The 19,809-nt window shown below is 36.8% G+C and overlaps 1 protein-coding gene across 11 annotated transcripts in view; it reads right to left on the bottom strand.

Annotated features, from left to right (window-relative positions):
- Nucleotides 1–8,558: 8,558 nt before the first annotated feature.
- Nucleotides 8,559–19,809, bottom strand: part of RALYL (RALY RNA binding protein like) — a 421,742-nt gene continuing 410,491 nt past the window's right edge. For all 11 annotated transcript variants that reach the window (XM_080579001.1, XM_080579003.1, XM_080578998.1 and 8 more), the window contains one exon: nucleotides 8,559–11,780. In XM_080579001.1, coding sequence (XP_080435127.1) covers nucleotides 11,763–11,780 — 18 coding nt within the window. In that variant the 3' untranslated portion in view covers nucleotides 8,559–11,762. The remainder of the gene's footprint in view (nucleotides 11,781–19,809) is intronic.

Here is a 19,809-nt window from a genome sequence, read left to right as displayed (position 1 = left end):
AGACAGTAGAGTGCTGTGGTATGGGTAATGCGGTCTTTCAGCTAAGCCTGAACACATGAGCTACCCTTGTACCTTCTTGTTTTCTAAAGAAGGGAATTCTGGTTATAGGACCTTGATTATCGTGTAGCTTCATCTCCTACTAGCAGTAGGAGGTTACTAGCAGTATAATTGTACTTCTAAAGCATGAGAAGTGTAAGCTGAAATACTCTCCACTCTGCTGTGAAGGAGTCATTATACTACAGTTTACCATTAAAAAAAATGTACAGCTGTAATGTGTGTCTCTCTGCTTTACATCTTTTACACCCTGCTTCCATCAAGTCCTATTACACAGGCTCTGATCATGTTGTACTTTGAGGGTGCAGAAATCCCCAGGTAAACAGTCATGGAATAACCTGTTTCCACCTTCCCTTTGTGCTGTCAGTTAGTGTTTAGTTTATGCATTGGAAGAAAAAAAGATGTCCTTCTTAAAAGAAGAAAATCTATTGCTGTTTAAATACTCTTGTGGAAGTTTTCATTACCGACAGAATGGCTAATCCCTTTCTGAGTGCTATTCAAGCTCTTGGCTTTTATCATCTCACTCACAGGGAAATAAACAATGTTAGAATTATTATTGAGGAAAGCTGTCTCAGCTACTACAGTTCTATCAAGATTCTCAGTTTTAGCCAAGGATACCAGGAAAACTGAGACCTTAGCAATAAATTTAAAGAAATGCAAAGGGTCTATATTTTTTTATTAATATTTTTACTTTTTACTCAGATTAGAAAGGTGGGCACGATTCAAAAACTGTCCCATCCTTCTCAAAACTGGTGTCTCTAATACTGTTTTAGCTGATGCAAGTCCCAGCAGAAGATGTGAGTCAGTCCTTCCTTCTTCACAAACGTCTCTGTTGGCTTGTACTGGTTGCTCTTCAGCCAGGTTTGGAGCCAGGTTACAGGTCTGCTGTGGTGTAACTTTACTGAGCAAAGTGGCTCTAATTCTAAACCAGAGATGAACCTGTAATTCAAAGTAAAAAAGGAAGTCTACACAACTTTCACGTTCATTTCACAGTTCATGGTGAGCAGTCATTCTTACTTTTCAAGTTCCTAGAGTGTTAAGCCAAGAAAATGGGCTTTTGGTAATTTTCTTTTAATTGGGAGCCCAGCAATATAAAGATGGCACAGGCTGGAGTATATTTTGAAATAGCCTGCTGCAGCTATCACTATGGCAATAATTGAGTCTAGGTGTGACTGAATAATAGGTGACAGTCTGCTGTTCCTTCATTGGTACTAAAGGATAATTTAACACATGCTATATTTAATTCGTTTTTTTTTTCACTGTGTAACACCAGATTGAGGTTTCAGTTCCTACTTTAGTTAAATGTTAGACTCATCCATAGTTCTGAGTGTTATTGCTGCTAATGTACTTTTTTATAAACTTCACCCAAACTTTTTTTTTTTTTTTCCCTTTTTCAAATTTTCTATGGCTTTTTGTGAGATAGTTCTAAGTTATTTGAGCAGATTTTTGGAAACTGTTGCTGACATGAATGCGAATTATACAGCTTCAGGTTACACTTTGATTCCCTCAATCAGCTTTTTTCCTTGTGTTCCTTGGCCATTCTTACTGGCATATTCCTCGTTATCCTATCAAAACCCTAGAGCTGAAACTGGAGAGCCCATTCAGGAACCTATACCATTTCAAATATCCTGAGTTTCTGAGCCATCCTTGTGGGACTGGTAGGTATGAACAGGAACTTTCCAGATGGTTGCACTCAAAGAATTGCATTCAACGGCTCAGTGTCCTGTTGGATATCTGTAATGAGCGGTGTTCCTCAGGGGCTGCTATTGAGACTGGCGTTGTTTAACATCTTTGTCAGTGACATGGACAATGGGATTGAGTACACCCTCAGCAAGTTTGCTGATGACACCAAGCTGTGTGGTGCGGTCGACACACTGGAGGAAAGGGATGCCATATAGAGGGAACTTGACAGGCTTGAGAGGGAGAGGTGGGCCTGTGTGAACCTTGTGAGGTTCAACAAGGCCAAGTGCAAGGTCCTGCACCTGTGTTAGGGCAAGGACATGGACCAATTAGAACGAGTCCAGAGGAGGGCCATGAGGATGATAAGGGGACTGGAGCAGCTTTCCCATGAAGGCAAGCTGAGGCAGTTGGGGTTCAGTCTGGAGAAGAAAAGGCCCCAGGGAGACCTTATAAGAACCTTACAGTACCAAAAGGGGGCCTACGGGAAAGCTGGGGAGGGTCTCTTTGTCAGGAAGTGTAGTGATAGGACAAGGGGTAACAGTTTTAAATTAAAAAAAGATAGATTTGGATTAGGTATTAGGAAGGATTAGATATTAGATATCCTTCAGTATGAGAGTGAGGCACTGGAACAGGTTATCCAGAGAAGCTGTGGATGACCCATCCCTGGAAATGCTCAAGGCCAGTTTGGATTGGGCTTTAGGAAACCTGGTCAAGTAGGAGGTGTCCCTGCCCGTGGCAGGGCGGATAGAACTACATAAGGGTCCCTTCCAATCCAAACCATTCAATGATTCTATAAGTCTTTAGGCCAAAACCTGTCTGGCAAATTTCTGGCCTCAAGTGATTTGAAGTTCATTATTTATTAATGTGTACAGTGTTTACTAACATACAAGAACAAACATAGAAAAATCATTATTTTACCAAGTTTCATATTTGTTTGAATCAAAAATTGTATTTGAAGAATATGAAAGTTGGGATATTTTTTCAGAGACAACATGCCACAGTAGCATGATCCTTTCTCAGTCATGATTATTCATGGTAACTAAACCCTGTTATTTTCAATGGCAAATGTTAGCTTAGTTTTCTCAGCAGTCCTGAAAACCAAGCCTTATGGGGACACATACTTAGTGTTATGCATTTCTATATTTGCAGTTGGATATGTTCATGGCTTTCTAATTTTTCATCTGCATTTCTACGGATTCTACTAAATTCTGATTATCATCGGCGAAGGAAATACTCAATATCACCTTAGCCTGGAAAGATTACATAATTTTGCTTTCACATATGATTTTGCTCCAAAACATGATTAACAATTTGTCAACTTAGAACCACCCTGACTGGAATACTTTGCTGGAAAGTGAGATATAATTTATGACTTAGTCTCCATTCTGATGTTGATTATTCACATCTGTAAAAATTTATATCCAGCATGATGTGGACTGTTTAGTTTTAGATCTCTGTCCATAAAGAGAAAGATCTGATCTACTGTAGTACCAAAGAGTCTTTTAATCTGTAACGGTTTTACCACGTCTAGGTCCTGTTTAGTCCTCTGTGATTCTTGCTATTACCAACCGAAAAAACTTTGTGAGCCAGCTAAATGGCCTTCCTGAGTCCCTGTCTATAGCCAGGAAAGGATTTAAACTTCTGAGACTGCTTGAAGTCTGCATATAAAAATGTTTTTAAAGAAGAGCTTGTAAGCTCTGTGAGAGTTTTAATCCTCCAAATTCAGCCTGTTGCTACCTCACTGAATATAGTGAGGATTCACAGTCCTCAAGGAGTGTTCCCTGAGCAGTGGGGATGGAAAAGCATCTCTTTCATCTGCAGGTCCATGGGCTGTGCATATTGTGTGTGCACACATACCTACTCAGTCGTGCTCTTTATTCCTAGGAGACCACTTCGTTGCGTTTTTCTTCTCTGAAAAAGTTTGTAGTTTAACAAATGGGACAAAATGCACCCAAAGTGGAGACGCAGGTGATAGAAAAAAAAGTTTGAACTTGTCCACTGTAGAAAGACACCTTTGAAAAGTGCTGTCTGAGGAAACTGGTGGAAATCTAATATCTGCTCAGGTCCTTTGTTCACTTGAGTAGGCAGCAAAAGTTCTCTCTTTGTAGCTCTGCATTGCATGGAGTTTCACAGAGCTTCTCTTGTACTTGAAGTCCATATCTGATAGAGCAGTCAGTGATGTCATCTGTCTACATGGCTACCTGCATGCAATTCCATGGGCAGTGATTTTTGCCATTTTTCTTATTGTCATCATTGTCTCTTGCTATCATGCTATATTGTGACATGTCTTGGATCTTCCCAAACCATCTCGGAACAAGTTGTTCAAAGTGAGTCACATTTAGCCCTCCTGGATTACAGTTTTTCTACCTTGTTGGCTTACTGCAAAAAGCACTCAGAACATGCAATTCACTTATGAATGGTCCTCACGGAAATAGAGAAATATCAAAATCTGAAAGGTCACTCATCCTTGAAATCATCACAATTGATTTTATATAGCTTGCTGTCAAAAAAACACTTTTGTGTTCCTGAGACATGGCATGACACTTTCTCTCAGGCCCACTTCCTTAAATAATATCACTCAGTGAATAGATTTGTAGAACACCATTGCACACACTGATACATTAATCACAAATAATGCCATGTGTCGCCACAAACCCAGTAAATCTCATGGCATATACCACTGAAAGTTGTCCTGTACAAAACTAAGGAAAGAAATCTCTAGGCATTTATTAGCCTGTTACCGCACAATGAATAAAACTTACTTCTCCTGCGTTAAGTAGAATACTGATAGAGGACAGAATATGACAGACAACAACTTGTTATGTCTGTTGGCAAACAAAAACCAAAACAACCCCTAATTCATTGTTTCATTCCCTGATTTATATATATATTTGTGCAAACAGGCTTGTATAACAAATAGATAAATCAGAATTTTGAATGACTAGAAATATGAGTAGTGGTATAGCTCTATCTTTGATAAGAACATATCAATTTTGATTTGCTGCAATAACAGTATTGTTATTGAAGGTAGGATGGTGAAACCATATAAGTTTGGTCTAAGGGTAAATCAGAAAAAAATCAAATAGACTTACATACCTGAAAGCTCTCCTATTTTTATAAATTCTACTTTTCAATCTAAAAAAAAACCTTTCTATTGTTTTCATTATTTCTTTGTGTTTATGAATGAAAAAGTCTTTTTACAAATAATTTCTGAATGTCATATTTGCTAAAAGTATATTTTTTGATAATTCTGCGGGAGTTTTAGTTTAGCATAGTAGAAAGTCAGAAAAATTAGATTAAGAAAAGGTGCTTTAAAAGCTTAAAAGCAAATATTTTGAAAATAAATGTTTGTGGTCTTCCTGTACTCACTCGTAAACATTAGTAGTAAACATTACTTATCCTGGAAATGAATGAATTAAATAACTAAAACTGAAATAACTTTACAAAAAATTAAGCCAGATTCTATGCTGATTTAAGTTAGTGCTACCTCATTTACCTGAACTGTTTTACCTATTTTTCACAATGAAAACTATTTTGAAAAACTATAAAATCACTTACCTGTGGAGAAAGGCTAATACAATATAAAACATCCAGTTACCTCTGGCACAAAATCAGCCATTTAATGGATGTGGTTAGAGCCTGGGCTGCTGTCTAGATAATTTTTCTACTGGTAGTGTCCAGTTACTGTATTTGCTAGATTACATGGCCCTTTCCCTCACAGGACCAGGGAACATTTTATTGGAGTTTTACATTTAGATTGTGTCAGAAACTTTGGTATCCTACCCACAGTTTCCTCATCAATGGAAGCATACTGCTAATGTAACCACTCAAGTAAACAAAACTTCGTTAAATCACTATCCCCTCAAGTGATTAAACATGGCCAAAATTCTGAAAGGAGTTAACTTTCCATTTACTTTGCTTTCTGGAGAAATGAATTCTTAGGAAGTTCAATCATAATCACCCCCAAATTTGGAGGCTTAGCCCCTGAAAATATAATATCGGCATCACAGGTAGAGACATGAAAATTAATAGTCACTAAACATGCTGAGCAAGGAATGTGAGGGGTATTTCTTCAAAGTCAAAGTGAGTAGCACATCCCCTTTGACTGATTTCCTGTCATCCACAGGTAAACCACTTCATTCAGGTCGCAGCCCTACCATGCTGTATATCCTCTCTTCCTCTACTGTGGTCTGTGGAAGACAGGCAAGAAAGCTATGCTTCTGGACTTGATACATAGTACTGCAGCAGGAGCAATACCAGCAACTGCAATCTACATGCTAACTGTTGCTGTAACTCTTTATAGGGTGAGCACCAATTACATTTTCTGCTTAAGAATCCAGTGAGAGTAGGCACTGAAGGTACTCACTTAATGACTGATATCAGCAGTTAACCTCGGGATGAGTTCAATTCTTATTTTCCACAACATTAGCTGTCTCTAGTTGAGGAGAAAAATTTCTAATTATCCAAAGCACAAAGCAATGGAGGAATAGATTTTTTTTTTTCCTATATACATAGCTATACATCATAGACATTCACATATAGTAATACACCATAGAGTGGTCAAGCAAAGCTTCTCATTACCTTAGCTGTTAAGTATACCTAGCTGGATAGTATTAGAAAGCTTTAAATGTAACCATTTGAAATACTTTTTCTTGGTTAGCTGGATTTATATGGGATGTTATGGGAACTAGTTTTTCTGATAAACATGATGTGATAATTGTGGGTTAATTCTGTTCACAGAAGTATGGAGCAGCAACCCTTCTTTGAGAGGTTAACCAAATACATACTATAGCAACCCGAAAATACGTATCGATGTAAAACATCAGTCCATTTTGTCTCTAATGAGTTAATAACCCCACCATCCAAAAAAACAATAACTGATTATTTGGTATAGCATTCTGTGATTTTTCTAAGCACTTTTCTTATCAGTTTTCCAGCAATGTTCCTTGTAATGGCTGTAAATGCTGTACGCATATGCCTTTACTTTCTCTCTCTCTCATCTCCATGCCCAAACATTTCACTGCCAAGAAATGCTCAGAGCAAAGGCACTAACTTGTCAAATTGTGCTGGGTTTACTTAGTGTACAGAATCTTTCCTGCAACTTTAGTCATATCCTTGGCTAGACTTTCTTTTCTCTAGGAATAGAAAATCCTTAGTCAGGTCTGTCCTTAGCTGATTCAAGATTGGCACTCACTGGCTAAATCAGACATCTTCTTGTGTAGTTTAGGTTGTCCCAATGTCTTTAGCTTCACCACATCCTTCCTCTTGTGTGGTAGCCTAGCTGTATAGAGATTTTATTTTATTTATTTTTTCCTGATCTGAGGCAGCTGGATCTGGGTGGGTGACTTTGGGGAGATCTTACTATGGAGAAATCCTACATGTTTATTTCAGGGATAATAAAAGCCTCAAGTTACGTTGATATGGAGCAAGGTTACTGTCTCAAAGGGAAGACTTTTTGTGAGAAGAAAATCTTTTCAACACTTTGCTTTAGAGCCATCCTGTAGAACTCTTAAAGAAGAGACAGGATTCCATTACCTTAATGGAAAACTCTAACCACTCCTCTAATAATTTTGCATTATTTTTATAGTGGTTTTCCGAACAAGTTCAAAACTAAGAAATATTTTTCTTTATCCTTACAGTCACTGAGTCTCAGAATGGTTCTGTGTCCATAAAGTGGTAAAGTTGTTTGACTTATCCATCTAACATGGATTGATGCCCTAATTTCAGCAAGAATTGCCTTCATGCCCAGTATCATCCAATGCATAATTTAGGATTAACAGAGTTAATTTTCTTGATGATGTTAATTACATAAGATCTTGACAAACAAGTACAAAAAAAAAAAAATTTTAGTTTATTATCTATTTTCCTCTCAAATCAGATATATTAGTGATTTAAATTTTCTAGATCACTAAGGATTTTTCTGAAAATATACATCAGAAATTTCTGGGAATGGAGGTATTCAGACTTCCTTTTCCACTATAAAGGAATTTGAAATTACTTTAATCAGCTACTATTTAATCTGAATTACGAAATGGCCTAATGTTTTTTTTTCTGAATTAGGAAATGGCCCTGTACCCAATATAATAAGATTAAAATGTTTGTAAATTTTATGAAATTTGTGAAAAATCTGGCATAGTTGTAACAATAAGGATGACACATTTTCAAATGTGACAATTAAATATAATGTATAAATCATATGTATTTCTTGACAGTCTTGGTTCTCAACAATTCCAGTATCATTTAAAAAACTTTCTCATAGACTTCACAGATCAATTTTCTTTAGTTTGTGAATAACGGCACCTTGTGAATGAAATTATAAACAATAAATGTTTGAATACTGAACAGAAAAATATTAATAATTCTTTACATGTTTTTCATAAGTTATATTCATGCTGTTTTGATAATGCATGATTGCAAGATGAATAAAATGCATTCTTCATTTCTATAAATTCTGTGCAATTCCTGTGAAACTTACTGGACCTTGCTCTCCCCCTCCTTCCAGTCTCTCATCAAATCCTCTTTTCAGGAAGATTGTCACATTTCTTTTCAGACATTTTTTTAAGACAGGAATGGTCTTTAAGTTTTTTTAAACAGTTAAAATGGTAACAGCATTTACCACATTTTTCTCCTTCTATTTATTTAAGAATAATACTTGTTACTATGGATTTCTGTTTCTGTTATTACTGCTTGGAAAGTCTGTGAGGCACCATATTATCTCAGAACTTTAAATGGTATTTTTCCATGAGAGAAACATATTTTTCCTGGAAAGTTCCTTAGAGTCACAGTTCAGCAGAAGAAATTACAAAATAGAATTAATGCATAAATCAGAGAAAATATTTATTTACAGACATGTAAAAATTATGTTACAGCATTTTAAAGAAAACTGCAATGACACATTAATCTGCTCTACATGGGCAAACCCTGAATGTTTAAATTTTGACTTGCAGTGGTATTGACTAAAAACATGACTGCTTACAATATTGTAGTTATCTACATAGTTTAATTACAATGTTTTTTCAGAATGAAAAGTGGATCTACAGAGAAATCTAATAAGAACAGCAACAATATATGAGTTTACAAAAGTAAAAATATTTTTTATTGATTGATCCAAACTTTAAAGCTTTTTTAGTAAATATTTTCCATTCATGCAGCTGCACAGTCTTGAAACAAATATCTGAAATACACAGAGCATGTAGGTCTCTGTAAAAAATAAATGTATATAATTCAGGACTGCCCATAAAGCATTTTACATGACTGTTGACTAGCCAAGGTTCTTGACAAGATCCTTTATGTTTCTTATTCTTCCATATTGCAAGTGATGAGTAATATTTAACAAAACCAACCAAACAACAACAAAAAAGCAACAAAAACCAAAACCAACAAAACCAATGTAAAGATGTACCATTCATGTATTAATGACAAACAACACTGAGCATACCGCATACATGACAAGAATAGAACTATCAAGCTCTGTTGAAGCTACCTGTATCCTTTGTGGTGATTTGAAGCAAACATGCCATTAAGAAACTTCGCTAGTAATAGACTGCCTGGCACAACAAGCTTCTGTGTTGCAAATGAAACAGTGCCTTATGATGATCTCATCAAAGGCTTCTTTTTGTGTTTGAAATATATTCTGAACTTAAACTGTGGTGTGAAAAAGGGTTGATATTAAGACTGTGAAATCATTTCTGTGAATATATACTCTAAGGATAATATTTGGAAAGATGTTTGTAAAAATCTAAGGGTGTTTTTTATAGATTATTAGATCACTTAGAATGGAGGTGGTAAACACATCTAACTGTTTCCCATATGTAATTATTAACACCAGTATCAAAACTGATCTGCTTCTTGGATGACATTCTGTGTCTTTCAGAATCAGCCAGCACTTTACATAACTCAAATGGGCAAAAAGCCCATTCAGATGTTAAGATTTGGACTTATTTTAACTGTCAGCCAAAGAAGGAGATCCTGAGGTGACAATTTTTGTTGCATTTTTGCCGTTAAAAATGATCATAATCTATACTATGCAGAGAAATAGTGAAGAAAGTGGAGAAATATTTCACCTTTTGATTTGACCTAACATTTCACTTACACAGAAGTAATATCTTTTCTTTTTATTTCTCTGGGACTGTCACCCTTGGCATATTCTGAGTTTGCAATTGCTAATGTTCATGTGTAACTACTTATATTATTCTTTCCTTAATTAAATAGCTAGATACTACTCAGCTCTCTGGTAAACTCATGTAACTCTACAGACAATATACAAGCTAAAGATAAGATACACAAATATAAGTGAAAGTGGTATGTTACATAATCTAGTGAAGTAAATTCCCACTCATTTATAGATAATTTAATTCACATATGTGCTCTTCCAAATATTTTGAAGAATATCACTCCTTCTGTGATGATAGTTCCCATGCTGGAAACCTGACCAGAATCCTTGAGTTCCCACCTCCTCATAACCCCACTTTTTGGTGGTGAACCTAGCATCTCACAAACAGCTGTTTTTTAATAGAAATTGAAAGTTTGATCTATTATAGGATTTCTCTGGTACCTTTCTTTCTCTCTTTCCTTCTTTCCCTCTTTCTCTTTCTCTTTAAGCATATAGGGTGAGGCTAAGGTTCATCTGTGTGGTGTTGGATGAAACCAAACACCAGATACTCTGGCAAAGGATATCAGTCAGGGCTGATAAGCTCCAGACTGCCACACAACTGAGGTCTGAGCTTCATTTGACTGGGAAGGGTATTTACATAGCGTAAATATGTAAATGATGTCTCATCTCTCATCTTCCAAGATATCTCTCATTCTTAGAAGGCTGTTGCTATTAAATTATTTTTTCCTCCTTCAATTACTTTAAAGACATGTCTCTTTCTATAGGAGTATATCTCATCTAAGAATGTAAATAAATATCTCTTCCTCATTTCATGTCATCTGCAGCACTAAGGAAGCCTAGCTTTGGGATGGTGAACAAGTTGCTACTCAGAGAAGACCTTATACCCATATCATACATGCTATGATACCCTTAATATCTCAGTAATGCAAGAGAAATAATCCATCCATTCTGTTTGAAAGGAAATATTTATTCAGAAACTCTATGATGAGATTACCCCTACAACATCTGTAATAATTAATTATTCCAACTTCAGGCTTGTAGAAAGGTGTTAGGATTTTGAGAGTGGAAAGACTACTGCCAAAAAATAAAGCAACCAATAAAACAATCAGTAAGACAACTTAGGCTCTCAGGTATTGACAGCCTGTAAGGAATGTACCTGGCTAGACAGGAAATTGGCTTCCATGTAAACTTCTCATATGGTAACAAAAAAATGCCTTTAAAGATTTGCAGATACAGCTGTAACAACTGCCTAGTGAGTGGCATCACAGAAAGCACTTATCTGATTAAAGGGATTAACAAGTGGATCCAATTTACAGTTTATCAAGGATTGCTCTCATATTTTGTCATTTTTACTTTTTATCAGCTATCTCTATTAGTAAACATGATTATTTTAAATGACAAATATAATAAATAAAATAATGGAAAATACCATACAATGTATTTAAGTGTGACACTAATTATAATGATCTTGTTTGAATTAAGCTGTAAACAAAGAAGTGCAATATCAACTGACTCTTAATATGGTAAAACATGCTAATCATAAAAATAGCTTTTAGAAATATACATTTGTATACAGTGTTTCTCACACCTGTTAAATATGTCCTTCATCTTATTATGATACAGTACATTGGCCTTTAAGACATCAAAATTAAAAAAATAATACCAATAATTAGCCAGAGAAAAACACATTTACAATCTAAACCATAAAAATCTGACAATTGTACAGCTTAGAACATATAAGAAATGGAATTTCTAATATTTTAACAGTAATGTCCTTTTTAATAAGTAAATTGCATTTTTGTACAAATTGAATCAAAGGTCTTGCTAGCCAGTAAGAAACCACGGTTCACAATTTTCTGTTGGGAAGTCAGAGTTTCTCTTCTCAGCTTTCAGGGGATTCACACATGGCATCTCATCACTTGATCTGTAGAAACTGAGAAATAAGAAAAGTTTGCTTTAGTATAAAGGCAGAGAATTTATTTCAGCAGATCTGACTAAGACTACAGGGAAAAAGATTTTTTTTTTTTTTCCCACAAATCAGTCAAATATCAATATCCATCAGACTTTCACACCTTAAAACTTTGAGGGCTAAAGGGCAGATCGTGGACCCGCAGCAGTGGACAGCCAGGACTGTGCAGCAGTCGTACGTTAGACCACAAGGCCCAAAATAACCACAGTGAATCAAGCGAGAGCTGTTGAGGCTGAAGTAAGCTTCCCCTCAGTAATACTATGTGAACAACTGTTGGATACTTTCTCTTTTAGCAGCAGAAAATATAAGAACGCTTCTTAGACACTTTGCAATGAAATATTTTATTCGCACAATAACCTTCAATCTAAATAAATTGCATGTAAGATTCTTTGCTCAGTCCCATTGCACTATTTATACATCTCATTCTGCACCGTTTACAGAGTGTGTGCTTTCAGCAATGCTTATTGTTACCAGGTTGATGAGTCTTTCTTCAGCGGCTTTAACATTGTCTATTTTATTATTATTTCTGTGTACATGTTCTAGGCTTTAATTGCATATTCTTTGATTTCTTTTGTTGTTTTGCCAGGCACAGTGTGAAACAGCAAAAATCCAGTGTCAACAATGCTTCTGAGGGTCACTCTTCCAGGAGAGGCCTGAGGCAGATCACATCTAAAAATCTCCGTCCTGCTATGGGACCCACGAATGCTACCAGCTTCAGCTGGTAGTTCAGTGATTCCACAGGGAAACACCAGACATACCAGCACCACCTACCCACATGAAAACTGACAATGCTTTCCCAGTCACATCTGTTTGGAAAACTAACAGTAGAAAAAGTTAACAGGAATAGAGAGTATCTTTTTTTTAAAGTGAAAAATTCAACATAAGGTTTTATTAATTATTATTATTATTATTATTATTATTATTATTATTATTATTATTTTACTTTTGACAGGAAAAAAAATCTTGTTGCCAATTTCTTTTTCCTCTTTTTTTTTTTTTTTTCTGTAACACTTATATAATTTTCTATAACCGAAGCAAAACAGCTGACACAACCTGGTGAACCGCTGATAAAAATCGGAAAATTTTCCAGATATTCTTTGCAACCAATTTCCCCTTCCGCCACTGTGTTTTAAGTCTGCCTTTTTCTTCCCCAGAAAAAAAAAAAGGGGATGATTTATGTTAAAAATTCAACTTATTGACAACCTAGTTTTCCAAAGAAAAAGGTTTCATCAGAAATATCTAGGTCCCTTCGGGACTGGTCTTCTCTTTGAAGCAGTCAGCCACGAGATTTCCCCCTTGTTGTAAACACAGTGCCAGATTTCTGGTTGTACCCTTTCCAGGTAAACGGGATTAGGGTGAAAGCTCATGTGAGAGATCCCAGAACTTTTTTCTTTCAGTTAAAATATTCTGAAACTATTATTCTCTACTTGTATAGAGAAAAATCTTGGTCTTCCTCTATTTTTAGCTGCTGATCCCTGGACGGACTAACTACATGAAAAAGATTTTTAAATGCTCTCCCTAAGTCTTCAAGAGGACTAATGGTTGTTAAGTAGCTATTCATCTTACAAGAAGTAAGAAGAAGCGTGTGGTTCTGTTGTATATCCTATTAGCTCTAGAGAGAGTTCCTCTTTTCTCACTGTTTCGTCACCTATGCTTTGCTGTACCATTATGTTATTATAAAAAGCAATAATTTATATAAATAATAAATAAAAAATAAAAATAAATTTATATAAATACATAAATAATAAAAAGCAAGTAAGAAGAGAGACAGAGTTTCAAGTTATTTATTGGAGCTTTTTCCCTGCCATAAACCTTTCAAGCATTTATCTGTCACCAGCACTAAAAAGCTTCATTAGATTACTGTTATGAAGCGTTACTGCTAACCATCCGGATCCAAATCACCAATGCTGCTTTGCTGTCATTTAGAAACAATGATAAAAATTTACCAACCCCACCGGCCCAAAATCCCATGTTCTTGTTTCAATACATGGGCTGGTTATTTGCCTCTTAAGGCAAATAATCTTAAAAACTGAGAAGAAACTTTACAATCTGAAACAGTCAAGCTTTTATTTTCCTTAGAATGACAGTAACCCAGTGCTATGATTAATCTAGTGCAATATAATACTAATTTTATTCTATTTCTTTCTTCTGAGTACTATGCAATTTATCAGCTGGCTTTATGGTAGTGCTGATGACATTAAAAAAAACACATGATGATTAATATATTTTTTAATCTTTTCATTTCCTTCCCGTTACATATATATAAAACATCCTGACACAACAAGGATGAACTGAATTACATTTAAGCTAGCAATATGGCTTTCATTTGATGTAGTTCTAACAGAAAAAATACTTTAAAAAGCATGATTTGAACGTACTGCATTTAATGAATTGAATATCCCAACAGAACATGGAGTCCTGGCAGCTATAGACAATATCAAAGAAACAGTATATACTATCCTAATTGCCATCATAACCTCTGAAAAAAGCTGGAGATAGGTTATGGAATATTTATTAGTTCATTTTCCACCTGAAATTATTTCTGCTGTTTTCTTCCCCTGTATGGCTGGCTTTGTGAGCACGAGCTATTGAAAGCACTCTTCTTAGGCATAACACTGTATTTCAGACTTCCAGAAATTCTACTGTTACTGTTATTATAGTTCCAGTATTATCCTTCTAGCATTTTACCAGACACCAACTATACCATATTCAATTCATTTTAACTTTGCACTGCCACAATATATATAACATTGGAAAGCCAACATTAAATATTAAAACCTGATTAAATGTAAGTGCTCTTCTACTTAAGGGGACCCAAACTATAATCAATAAAAATAATGGAGTAAAAATTCAGATAAAATCAAATAAAATTCAGTAGAAATCTATAGAGTTTTCTACGTTGTCTTTTAAAGGTTTAACATTCTTATCACTTGCCTCCCCTCAAAGCCTAGATAGCTCCACTTTCTACATCTGTAGATCTTTAGGAATGCCCTGCAAGTTAATGACGTTTTTTGGGGGAGAGGCTAGCCATCAGACAACTTGCCAGGGGCCCACTCCCTCTAAGATATGTGCTTCGTAGTCATCAAGCACAATGCAATAGAATAGGTTGCACTCAGTATTTCTCCTAAAAGCATTTTACAAGAAAGTAAAATAAAAGTAAAAATAAAAGTATGTGTTAAAGACAACAAGGCACTATTTTTTTTTATTTTTATTTTGTTTAGAATTGGGTGAGCCACCCCCTGTCACCCCAGCCTCCCCAGACAGTCGGAAGCTGTAATGCTGACCACTGTTCTGTGGCCAAGCAGATGCTCTTGACTTTTCTAAATTCAGTCAGGTGGACTTCATTTCTCTGTGGGAGGTGTGACTTTTGATCTCTGCTAGCTGGACCCAAACAGAGCTCAGACTTTTTGTTGCTCTGGTTTATTTGTTCTTCCTTACAGTTCCGAAAATAAAAGGGTAAACAACAAGGGTATGTTCCTTGTTCCCTGTAAATCTCTAGTTTACTTCTAATAGAGTTTATTGGAAAAGTGTGCTGGACTTTCTTTCCCATGTTCATCTTGCATACCTAAATGTATAAGTATAAATCTTACTGAGAGTATAAATTCTGCATATGTCCTTGGGAAGGTGTATAAAGAATGCACCTTGACTAAATAACCCAAAAGATGTAAATGATTAACATCTTCCCTTGAAATACATTAAAAAAAAATATTTAGAGAAATGTCCCACAGAATAGGGACATTACAGAATTTATTGTATGGTTTACCCCCCAATAATTACATGCAATAAGAGCACCCAACAAGTATATGCAAGATGTTCATCTGACAAAATGCATCTGTTTTTAAGCAATCGGCTGCTCTGAACAGCTTTCACTATAACATTAATCTTAGAAATTCCCAGAAAAATGCAGCTGAACAGTGGATGAATGGATGACTATACACATACACATGGGCTTGAAACCCAAAGCCTCAAGTATCCTTCCCCTTGCTATCCTAGTTTTTTCCTTGCCAGACAACCCAGTTCTCAAGACTAGACTTTTGAGTTAGTAGCTAGAAGGGAGACAGCTGCAGCTAATTCTGACTCCTGCTTGGTTTCAGGCAAAGCTTCATTTCTGCAGGCAAATAACTCAATGCCTGACACCTTCCCACGTTGCTGCTGGTGTCTGGCTAGGCTTCGACCGTGGGTTACATGACTGCTATACATTGCTTTTTGCAAAACATCTGCAAGCCCCATTGAAATGCAGCTTCTACACTGTCCTTTCACTTACAAGACCTGCCCTCATCCTAGCACTATCTCAGATTGCAACCATGGAGTAATTGCTTTGGTTGCATCTGTTGCTCACTTCTATCCTGCTATCTGTACAAATAAGAATACTGAATCCAGAGCCAAAGATGCGACTAATATTTTCTTTAGAATGGCATAGTGTTTCATCTCTAATATATACATATATTTCTAATTATGAAATGTAACCGTCTGGACAACCAAAGAAGTGAAAAACTGAATCTTTGCAGAACAGATTTTTTTTTTTTTTAAACTCAAATCTTGGATAACCTTTATTGTTCCAGATATTTCCCCCACATGAGAAAAATCAGGATGTATTAAACAATGCAGTAGTGCACATTGCCGTTTTATTTGCAGGATCTAACTCAAGACAATATCCTTCCTTTCTGTTAAGCAGGCAACTCACACTGAGTGCAATAAACTGTAATTTATGTTTTTAGGGTATCCTCAGGGCATGTCCTGCTATTGGAGTTTACATAGCATTCATCATCATGAATGGAAATTCACAAACAGCAAACAGGGCTTACCAAAGAAACTTGAATTTGTGTTACCTATCACATTGACTCCACAGCTGAGTTCATTTGAAATAACCCATGCACAGCTCTGTTCATTTGAAATAACCTGTGCATTTTATCCCTTGTTTTAAAGCATAAACTCTCTGATTAAGTAAAAAATTCATAGAATATCCTGAGTTGGAAGGGGCCCACAAGGATCATCAAGTCCGACTCCTGGGTCCACACAGAATCACCCGAAAATCATATCATGTGTCTGAGAGCATTGTTCAAATGCTTCTTTAACTCCATCAGGCTCGGTGCTGTGCCCACTGCCCTGGGGAGCCTGTCCCACTGCCCAACCACCCTCTGGGTGCAGAACCTTTCCCTAACCCCCAGCCTGACCCTCCCCTGTCCCAGCTCCATGCCGTCCCCTCGGGTCCTGTCGCTGTCCCCAGAGAGCAGAGCTCAGCGCCTGCCCCTCCGCTCCCCTCGTGAGGGAGCTGCAGGCCGCCATGAGGCCTCCCCTCAGCCTGCTCTGCTCTGGGCTGAGCAAACCAAGGGACCTCAGCCGCTCTTCATGTGCTTTCCTCTCTAGACCTCCCACCATCTTTGTAGCCCTCCTTTGGACATGGTCTAGTAGTTTTATGTACTTATACTGCAGCACCAAAACCTGCACGCAGTACTATGCAGAGCAGAGCTGGACAATCTCTTCCCTCAACCGGCTGGCAGTGCTGTGTCTGAGGCACCCCAGGTACGGTTGGCCCTTTGGGCTGTCAGGGCGCGTTGCTGACTCATATTCAACTTGCCATTGATCAAAACCAGAATCATAGAATATCCTGAGTTATACAGGTGATTTAGTATAATGACTCTGTATGAAACATAAATGCTCAGTTTAGTAGATGTTAGTAGATATGAATATGTATCATGGGTTTGCTAGTGTCATTTGTAAGACTATGCAAAACCAGACAGACAAAATTATGGCACTAAACCAAAACTTTTTATAATGAGCTAGTGATAGAATAGTCACTGCATATAAAAATGGATGGAATTACAATTCGGTTAATATTAATAAAGAATAATTAAATGAAACAGTTGCACCTTCTTTAAATCTTCCTTCAAATGATGAAAACTAATCATTATCTTTTGTACTCTGTCAATCATACTTTAATTACTGAAAACACTACAGAATCATTTTTCTGCTCAGTGAACAGTTTAATTGCTTTGAAGTGTTAGTACTTATGTGAGTACATGTGAGAAAGGCTGTTTTACTCAGCAATGAAAACAAACTCCCATCCTTTGTATTGAAATGCTCTATTTCACTTGCTTGCCCTAGAAAAGTCATCAGGAAGAATGAGAAGCCCTATCAAATACTCATTTTTCCCTGGACTAATATATCTTTTATTTCTCAGAGCTCTGTGTGGGCAGATTTGTGATAAATATGGTTGAATTTAGTGGTGGAGACAAGATCCAATATTTTGAGAGTGCCAATGAGGACATGCTGCAGTTTTGATGACGGCCAGATGTGAGGCTGAAGGAAGGAGGAAAAAACCTGTCCACCTTAGTTTACTCTGTGAGTTTGCCTCATGCTCCACTGCTTTTTTTCTTTTTTCTTTTTTTTTTCTTTTTTTCTTTCAGCCATTTTCCTCTACAGGGTCCCTTTTAGGAGAAGACACAGGGACCAGCAGTATAGTTTCTGGTGACAGTAGGAGGGGTCTGAAGCTGGGGGAATTGGACCTTCTGCAGAGCCTGGGGTAGGCTGCAGGGTTGCCAAGGAGGGGAAGGTAGAAAAGATGGAAAGGTGGGATGTGGTGCATTTACAGACCTTGCTGCCCAAAAGTCTTTACCCAGAACACACTCACAAGGCTTCCCCAATGCTGAGTCCTTCCTGGTGAAACCATGCTCCCACTTATGCACGCTCCCTTTCATGTTCTCTCTTGGTTGGTGTAAAGCAAGAGTGGGAAAAGCATGAAAACCAGACCAAATGCAGTAAGTTCTCATTTATGGCATCCACAGAATTCCCTCAGCTTTCACCAGTGTGCCTTGAGAGCAATTCAATATATTCATGTGGTCTGGTGACAAATATAGCAAAGGGAAAATGTCCCACTTTCCTTTGAATATGAGGGGATATTCGTATCAAATTCCCAGAGATATGACTCAAGACTGCTAGGTGTTTTCTGCTTCTTGAGAGTGGGTCAGTTCCATGAGAAACAATTCTAAATGAGTCCTAGTAGGATGCATGGTAAGCTTTGGTCTTGGTCTTGCTAAATACTACAGAAACATGGTTTTAGGATGTGGAGTGCTGTCAAAAAAGTTATAGAATAAAATTCCTACTAATTTAGCCTCTGATTGATATGAGGAGCAGGGATTTTCCCGTGTGATGTGGTGATTCAATTAACATTAATGCCAAAGGCAGTAGTTCCCATTTTACCAATGCCAAGGTGCAGGTTTGAATACACAGTTTAGTGTATAAAGGAACTATTAAAACTTGTACCCTGAGAACACTCACTATATCTACACTTTATGTAGTATTTCTTTTTAATACGTGCATGTAAGAGCTTATGAAATACTAGAACTACCTTAAGCCAATTACACAGAAATAACTTCCAAACTTTCCCAGTATAGCCAAATTAGATTTTAGACAGGTGTCAAAGAACAAAGTGCACCCATGTGGGAAAAAAGAAATTGTAAGCAATGATGGTAATGAGTTCAAGAATGCCCTATCCAATCAACAGCAGATTTTTCAGTTATTTGAGGCAGAGGTTTTAGTCAACAGAGAGAGCAAGTGGAGAGAGGTAAAAAACAAATTAATAGAGAAGGAACAGGGAGTAGAGCTCACTGGAGGAAGGAGCTGAAACCATTTAGCATGAGATGTCAAAGGTACCACAAAACCTCGGAGAAAAATGTAGGAAGGAGGAGACGAATGAGGCTAATGATGACACCCAACAGATACTTAAAAAGTGACAATAGTGTACTGAATTAAGACAATCAAATAAACATACAGGATGTAGGGTTACCTGCAAAACACTATTACCTGCAGAAAACCTGGTTTGGGAATGTGGTCTACAAGGAAATGACAATAAAACCTGGTCATAATTTAAACAGCTTTTGCTTGACATTTTCCTGCATAACACTTATTTAAATGTGAAGTGTGTAGGAGTGCATAACATTTTTGTTTTGTGAGGGTTTCAAGAGAAGTGCCTTTAAAAGTAAAAATTACAAAA

This window comes from Anser brachyrhynchus, assembly GCF_964034855.1.
Source record: "Anser brachyrhynchus genome assembly, chromosome: 2".
Taxonomy (NCBI): Eukaryota; Metazoa; Chordata; class Aves; order Anseriformes; family Anatidae; genus Anser; species Anser brachyrhynchus.
The sequence above is the reverse complement of the archived record's forward strand: the minus strand, read 5'-3'. Positions and strand labels throughout refer to the sequence as shown.